The 7,682-nt window shown below is 48.8% G+C and overlaps 1 protein-coding gene across 2 annotated transcripts in view; it reads right to left on the bottom strand.

Moving 5' to 3' along the window:
* Positions 1–232: 232 nt before the first annotated feature.
* Positions 233–7,682, bottom strand: part of RGS8 (regulator of G protein signaling 8) — a 130,135-nt gene continuing 122,685 nt past the window's right edge. For both annotated transcript variants that reach the window (XM_044387866.3, XM_026509192.4), the window contains 2 exons: positions 6,439–6,605; positions 233–5,224 (listed from right to left, as the gene is read on the bottom strand). In XM_044387866.3, coding sequence (XP_044243801.1) covers positions 5,042–5,224; positions 6,439–6,605 — 350 coding nt within the window. In that variant the 3' untranslated portion in view covers positions 233–5,041. The remainder of the gene's footprint in view (positions 5,225–6,438; positions 6,606–7,682) is intronic.

Here is a 7,682-nt window from a genome sequence, read left to right as displayed (position 1 = left end):
CCTCGTGTTTGTATAGCACTTGACAGTTCCAAAGCCACCCTCGCCGCCCGAAGTCGCTCTCCACCCCTGCGCCACCCCACTTCCACCCACGTGGCTGCTTTTCCCCACGGCCAGCCCCGTGCCAGTCCCTGCCTGGCGAGGCCACGTGCCCCCCCCCGGGGGGGTCCATGTGTTACAGGAAGCGTCTCCTCGTGAAGAGTCCGCTGGCCAGAAATGTGGGCAGAGAGCGAAGGGCAGCGTGTTCAGGTTCTGTTTATTATGTTCTCACAGCCTTGTCTATGGTAAAGGTGAATGACATTATTCCACTTTGCACAGTAATGAAACAACTCGGAGAGGACTCCATCAGCGCACGCTGCGTGACTCGGCTACGCTACCGAGGCTGGCGCGCACGCCCAGCCCAGCCACCGCGTCCCGCACATGGCAGAGGGAAGGCAGCAGAAGGGTCCAAAGGGAGTAACAACCAACAAGGGCACAGTTTACTGAAAGGGCCTGGACCCCACACCTGGGAAGGCCAGTGGCCCCATCCTGCAGTCTCCCATCTCGGTCCACAGCATCCTATAGGGTTCTGGGAGGCCACGGGGACAGGAAGACATTTCTGCTCTTGGCTTCTTCCTCCACGATCTCCTGCCACATGGCTCAGGTTCTCGAAGGCAGGGGTGACTTTGCCGCCTCTCTTGCTTCTAATCCGGAGAGACACATATTTAAAGAGGGCTGACACTCGGCCGACTGCAGGACAGAGTCAGATGGAAAATGGGATTCTTGCTTTGCTTGGAAGTAGGCACAGACAGGCTCAGGAGAGTTCAGGGCCCTCATGGCGATGTGGGCCGTCTTACCTCTGAATGTGCCGCTTTTCACCTGTCCGTTCTGCGTCGTGGAGAAGCAGATGCTGCATCATCCGCTTGTCTTTCCCACCCTGTTCCTGCCTCTTCAGTCTTCCCCGCTCCTACCCTCCCCCAGCTCTCCACACAATGGGTTCATGTCTTTTCCTCACAGTCCAGGATCCAGGGTCCCAGGGACACCCCGGCCCTGCCGAGGAAAAGCACCCAGGCCCTCCCTGCACCCAGAGGCTGGGCCCGCTCCCGGGCAGAACGCCATTTCACAGCTTTGGTTTGTCCAGAGCAGCAAGTTCTGGGGGGAGCACCAGAGAAGAAAATCAGCTAGGAACCTTCCAGCTGCCCATCCAGCCTGAGACCAAAGGGAATCATGAGGGCTTAGAGCAGGAACTGAAACCTCACTGCGGCCTTGGAAAAGAAAGCCCCAAGGAGCATGATGTTCCCAGGATGGGATACACCCTTCGCCCCCTACCTGAGTTCCAACTACCCTGTCGCACGGCCATGGACACAGAGGCACAACCTAATGCAAATGGCCCAACAGAGAACCCATGAACACACACAAACGGAGAAGCCCAGGAGGCGAGCTTGGAGGAAGCACTACGAATGAGACTCGGATGCAGAGCCAAACTTCTCTGACTCAACTACCCTCCAGAGCTCCGGCCACCGGCCTACCCGCTGCCTCATGCCGCATGCAGCTGGGGCAGAGACATTTTTTTATCTCAAAGGAGCACATCAGGCTGAGACAGCACAGAGCAGCGGTCACCCAGAGTCCGACTCAGGGCTGGCGGGTTCCTGGCTACGGTGCCTGCTTGCATCTGGGTGGGCTCCAGCCCTCCAGGCCACGCCGCTGTGTAAGCTCAGCCGTGCTCCTCCTCACTCCCCAGGCCAGTGCTTCCTAACCTAACTCCGTGCGGGAATCACCGGGGGTACCTTAAAAACCATGGCTGTCTTGGGTCCCAGCCCCAAGCTGTTCTGGGGTGGGACCTAGACATTTAGGTCTGAAAACTCCCCAGCTGATTCCAAGGAGCAGCCAATGCTGGGAGCCACTGTCTAAGACCATCTTCTTTCAAAGCCTACTCCATGGGAACTTACTAAAAATGCAATTTTCTGGGTAACCCCCCCCCCCAGGCCTTTTGGATCAGCATCTCTGGGTGTGCCACCTGGGAATTCGCACTTGTAACAGGCTTTCCCCTAAGCCCTAGCCATGCTCACCCCACCGGCGCCCTGGGGCTATGAATGGTTGTCATTGATTATGTTCTGTTTGGTTTGCCAAAGGCAACAGGTAATCTCACACCAGCCTAGAAAGAGGTTGACACTCAAGTGGGGCCAAAAGGCCACTTGCGGGGTAGAGAACAGTCCTAAAAATCACAGCTCTGCCTGGCCTACTGCCCTGGCTTGCCCTGGGTCTTCAAAGGTCCCAGGCCCAGAGCAAGACTTGAGCCCGGAAGGCAGTCCACAGCACGAGCCCCGCATGAGGACCAAAGGAAGACCTTACATGGAAGAAGTGGCAGATGCCTGCCTAGTGAGGTGGACGAGGGCCCGTGGAAGAGGAACTAGGGGAGAGGGTAGCGCTGGGAGACATGGAAGGTCAGGGATGAGGTATGCTTTGATATTGCTCTAGATGTTGTAAACATTTCTCTGTTTCGTCACAGACCAAAATCTGGGTTGGCACAACCTAAGTGCCTGAACATCGGCATCAGAGCAGAGAGCTCCGTGCCTTTTGTGGGAAGCAGGACAGAAAGGGTGTGAGGACAGCTCCACCCCATGGGAAGACCATCTCTGTGGTGTACTGGACTCATGCTCACAGTGGTCACATACACACGCACACACGCAGACACTCCACGGGAGTACCATAAAAATAGCTATCACGTTCCTCTACACACACACACACGCCCACATAACCTCACATAGCGGCAATATTCAGGATACCCAAGCGTGGTCCTTCGCGCCTCCCCATCGTGGGAGGAAGTCACCCGACGCCATGACACCACCATCTGCGGCCTTCATTCCACCAACGGTTGGCAAGACCAGGCCTCAGGTGAGGCCACTGCCCAACACTCTTGTGCAGACTTCTGGGGATAGTGGAAGTGGTAAAAAGGCCCCTCTCAAACATTTCATTTTTCCATAACTCTGTGCTGTTCCAATTCACATGCACCTCATATTCCACAGTAGAGCTGGCAGCAGATGCACATTTCGTATGTAAACAATGTTTAAAATACCCTGTTCAAGAATTTGATCAAATTAATTCTGGCAGCTTTAGATAAGAATGGGTTCTTTTTTTTTTTTTTACCAGTGGGGCCATGGGAATACTACCTGATCAAACTAGGAACACCCATTTGAGGCTTCAGAGTTCTTGAACATGAGATTTCATAGGACGCTTCCGTGTGAGGGCTAGGAGGCATGTGTTCTCTCTCTCCATGATGGTTCAGACAGACTCACCAACCCTCACTTACAGATATAATGTGTCGTGGCAGGGCAATGGGACACCCAGTGGGACTCAAGAGCCTCCTTGGCCTTGTCCAGCTGCAGCCAAAGAAGGAAGAGATTCACAAAGTTACTGGACAGGAATGCAAACACTGGAATCCCGTGCATCTAAAGGGGCCCATCACTCCACAAGGGGAGAATGCTTCGGCCCAGTTCTCAATCACCTGAACTCCAGAGCTTGTGTCTAATCATAGCTCTTTCATTTAGTCAAGCTGAAAGTTTTGGAGATCTGCAATGAATCCAAATCCATTGGCTGTGAATTATCCCAATAGTACCTCCACCACATTCTCTATGATTTGGTCCACCTGGAGATCAGCCTCTTCCAGACTCCTCTTCCACTTTCTGGTCTCTCTGCTGAGGATTCATATCCTGGGCACTGCAAACTTGTGCCAAAGTCCACTTTTTCTCAGGCAGCTAGAGTGCTTTAAGCTCATCCTCCAAGGAAGAGTTTCCTGACACATTTCCCAAAGCAGCCTCAGGGTAGCATGAAAGCATTTTAGGAAGATTCTCCACAGCCAGATGTTCACAGTGATCTTAGCCTCACCTCCTGTTCCATGTTCAATCCCAAAAGGTCAGAGATCAAGAAGGAAGTTGCTGAATAGCCAAGGTGGCCCTCATGAGAGAGACCTTTCTAAGAAAGCATGCTCCCAGGAAGCAAGCTGAAGAGTTACAGCCTAAGTTCCCATTCTCCCCCATCATAATTACATGACCTGCATGGAAGGGGGGGACAGGGAGAGACAAGGAAATTATTAGGCACCATGAGAGCTGTCCATGCTATGGGAATTCACCTCCCTTTGTCAAGCTGTCTGTCATTCTAAGAGATGAATGATGTGTGATGCCACAGGGAGGTGAGGGCAGAGAATACAGTAAGCAACAGAAAGGGTATATGGTGCCCCATTGCACAATAAGTCTACTGGTGCTACGTTCCCTGGTCATTTGACTTCTGGAATACTTCTTGGTAGAATCGAGGAAGATTTGCAAGCTGTATCTTTCTTAAAAGCAACTCCACATCAGAAGTCATGAAAGACATCTCCTAAGACCCTTCCTGGAATTGCGAGGGTAAAAAAAAGTCTTGTGAATTTCCTAGGCTAAGATGGGCAGTGATCACAGCTTTTCATACTGGTCCAATGGAAATGGAAGAAATAGCCAACTTCATGGAGTTTGCCCCTCTCCCAAGGCCACCTGTCAATGACAGTGCTAGAAACCTGGGATTCCCCAGAAACCTCTCTCCTACATTGTGAGGTCTCAGCACCCAGGACTGGCCATTACACTGTGACAGCAAATCACAAACATGAACCAGAGCCTTCTAGCTCTTCCTCACAGGGGTGTAGTACAAGTTAGGGTCAGAAATCTTAACTGAGGAGGGTGTGGAAGTGGTGGAAATTGCATTTGCATTATTTACACATTAGCCCAGCATAGCAAATCTGTCTTCTCAGCAGAGATGACCCAAGGCATTATGGAGGGCAAGTTGCTGACCCAGAAGAAGGGTTACAGCAGCAAGGTTCTACCACTAACCGAAACACAAACATAGGTAAATGGAATAGAGTCCAAGCTCTGGGGACTGGATCTTACTTTGGAGTGGCCTTTCATCCATTTCTCATCCTCAGGCTCCCAACCTAAATGCCATTGCCTTTTGAACACCCATGACATGTCACATTAGAATATGGTCTTGGCAGCAAAGGGAGGGGAAAAGCCAGTGATCTCCAAGAGTCCCCATCTGAGGTCTAACTGAGCCTCCTCTGGCTTTGGGACAGCAAATCTAAGTACATTTTGGACCTCAGAAACCTGGGATAAGAGTCTTTCTCCATGAGGCTGTGTACTTTTCCCTGGGCTTGGTCAAAGCAAGTCAGGGATGGCTCTTGCATATTCTTCCGCGTGGCTTCTCGGGTCTGGAAGTCTATGTTTACCTGGAGACACAAACAGAGAGCATGGTCACAGGCCCTCAAGGGCCAAGGTGCCTGGCAACCGCTCCTAGTTATGTAATAATTATTAAGGACAGTATCTTACATATGTCAGCTTATTTATGCTTTTCCTGGAAGTCATCCCTTCTGATCCCAGCAAGAATCCTGCGAGCTCTAAAGACCAGATATTCCTCATTCCAATTTACAGATAAGGACACTGAAGAAAGGAGTTACTAAAAAGCTGGTCTAAAGTAGTATGGAAAGTTAGTAACAGAGCCAAGGCAAAAACCCCAAATCACTTAACTCCGAAGCCAGGGGTCTTCACCATGTCAGACAAAGGCTGAGACTGAAGGTAAGTATTAATGTGGATTCCGTAAAGTAAGCTTGCCCTCTTGTGCTTTCTTAACTACTAAGGAAACAAATGCCCTGGGAAGAGAGACTATGGTTATAACGGACATCTCTGTTCCAAGCAGCATTACAAGGAGCCTACAGCATCCCGGCCACTGGCCAAAGACCTCCTACATCACGAGTCAAAGGATAGCTGAAGAGTTCTAGGTATATAATGCACTGAAACTCACAGATAGCAAATATTTTTCTTCTATAAAACCTTCCCAAGTAAAATTCTGTTTTATAACTCAGCACAGCCATACACAGAAATTCATTTTATTATAATAATAAATTATCATAAGATAATATAAATGACTGTAATTACTCATTAAGAAGCAGTGACAGATGTTGAATAGGTGCTTTATCCCTAATACTCAGAGAAGTCTTGAAAGGTAGGTGATATTATACATGATATTATACACTTTTACATTGGGGAAAATGTGATTCAGAGAGACTAGGTGACTTGGCCAAGACCACATAGCTAGTAACGAGATTCTGAAGTGGGTGCTCATCCCATTAAGCCATGCTGCCTTCCACTAGGAAAACTAACATGGGTTCAATGGCATCTATCCTTGCAGAAGCCCTATAGAAACACAGGTCCTGCAGGTGCATGTCTAACAGCTAAAACACTCCTAACAGAGACCTTTTTTAGAAGTCCTGGGCTCTGTACCTTAAAAGTGATTTTTTTTTTTTCATTAAGAGCCATCAGAGAGTCAAGGCTCAGTTCAGAAGACAGTACCTATCAAGACTGGCTCAAACCCCCACAAGGAGAGTGATGTGAGCCAGGAGCCACGGATAGAGGTCTTACAAGACTCTTGGCACCGCCAACACACCTCCCTCGGAGCCTGCACGTCCACAAATTCCTCAAAGATCCTATGGGCCTTGGAGACCAGCTTTGCAGTTGACCTGGTCTTCTTGAACTCCTCACAGGCCAGCCAGAATTCCAGGTTCTCCTCACTGAACTCCGTCTTCAAGAAGGCGCGGAACGCAGCCACCCCATCTGTGGATGTGGAAGGAGGGGGAAAGGAAGAGAGAGAGGAAGAGGCTTAAGCTCATGAACTATAGAAGCAAGAGAGAAAGGCAGCAATAATGGGAGACCAGCCCTGATTATCCAGCCCCTCATCCTCTTGAAGACTCTATCTCTTAAACACACAGGTACCCTTGGAGGCAAGCTCTGCTTCCTGCTCAAGGATTGTAGCAATGTGAGGGAGAAATGTTGAAGAAGCCATAGTAGTAATGATTATGAGAAGCCCTTCGGTGGTCACTGCCTGTCCCCTAATGCAGAGTCTGCTGTCCCCTGAGTCCAATGGTGAATCTGTGTTTCTAATTAGGCCAAAGTAATATTTGTAATGCATTCCCTACCCTAATCCGAGTCCACCCTGAAAAAACAATCTGTTACAAGACAAACGACAGGAGGGTGTGAATGCCTCAGGCACATCCTTCACTACTACCAGAAGAATGTCTGAAAGTAAACACTGAAATTCAGTCATTAAAGCCATTCTATTACCTTCATGGGGTTCCCAGCCGCTCTTAAAAAACTTTCGATGTTCTGTATTTTAATAGTTCAGGCTATGGATACTTCATTTTAAAAGATCTTGCTTATCAAATTATATGTTTTAATTAAGATTAATTATAATTTTTCTCCAAATGCTTTAATGATGAACACACCTTTTCATTTTTTAAAATCATGTCATGCATATTGCCAGAGCTTCTTTTTTTTTTTAATTAATGATTTTTTATTATATTATGTTAGTCACCATACAGTACATCCCCGGTTTCCGATGTAACAGAGCTTCTAATCAGAATAAGATAAGCAGGGTTACCACGCGGATTTGAAAAACAACATCCATTGATGGCCTAGACATTCAGTTAATGTTTTTATATTAAGATATATTTTGTAAATTATCTAAACCCTCCACACGCTCTCCTCTACTCAAATAAGAGCTATAGCCTCTTCTACAAACTGTCCTCAAGGGATGGGCGGACACAGCTTAGAATGAAGTGACTGCCTTGGTTAAAAATGACCCTGGTGGGGCACCTGGTGGCTCAGATGGTTGAGCGTCTGCCTTACAGCTCA

The sequence above is a fragment of the Ursus arctos genome, unplaced genomic scaffold (assembly GCF_023065955.2).
Source record: "Ursus arctos isolate Adak ecotype North America unplaced genomic scaffold, UrsArc2.0 scaffold_2, whole genome shotgun sequence".
Taxonomy (NCBI): Eukaryota; Metazoa; Chordata; class Mammalia; order Carnivora; family Ursidae; genus Ursus; species Ursus arctos.
Note: the sequence above shows the minus strand (reverse complement) of the source record. Positions and strands in the feature narration are given on the sequence as shown.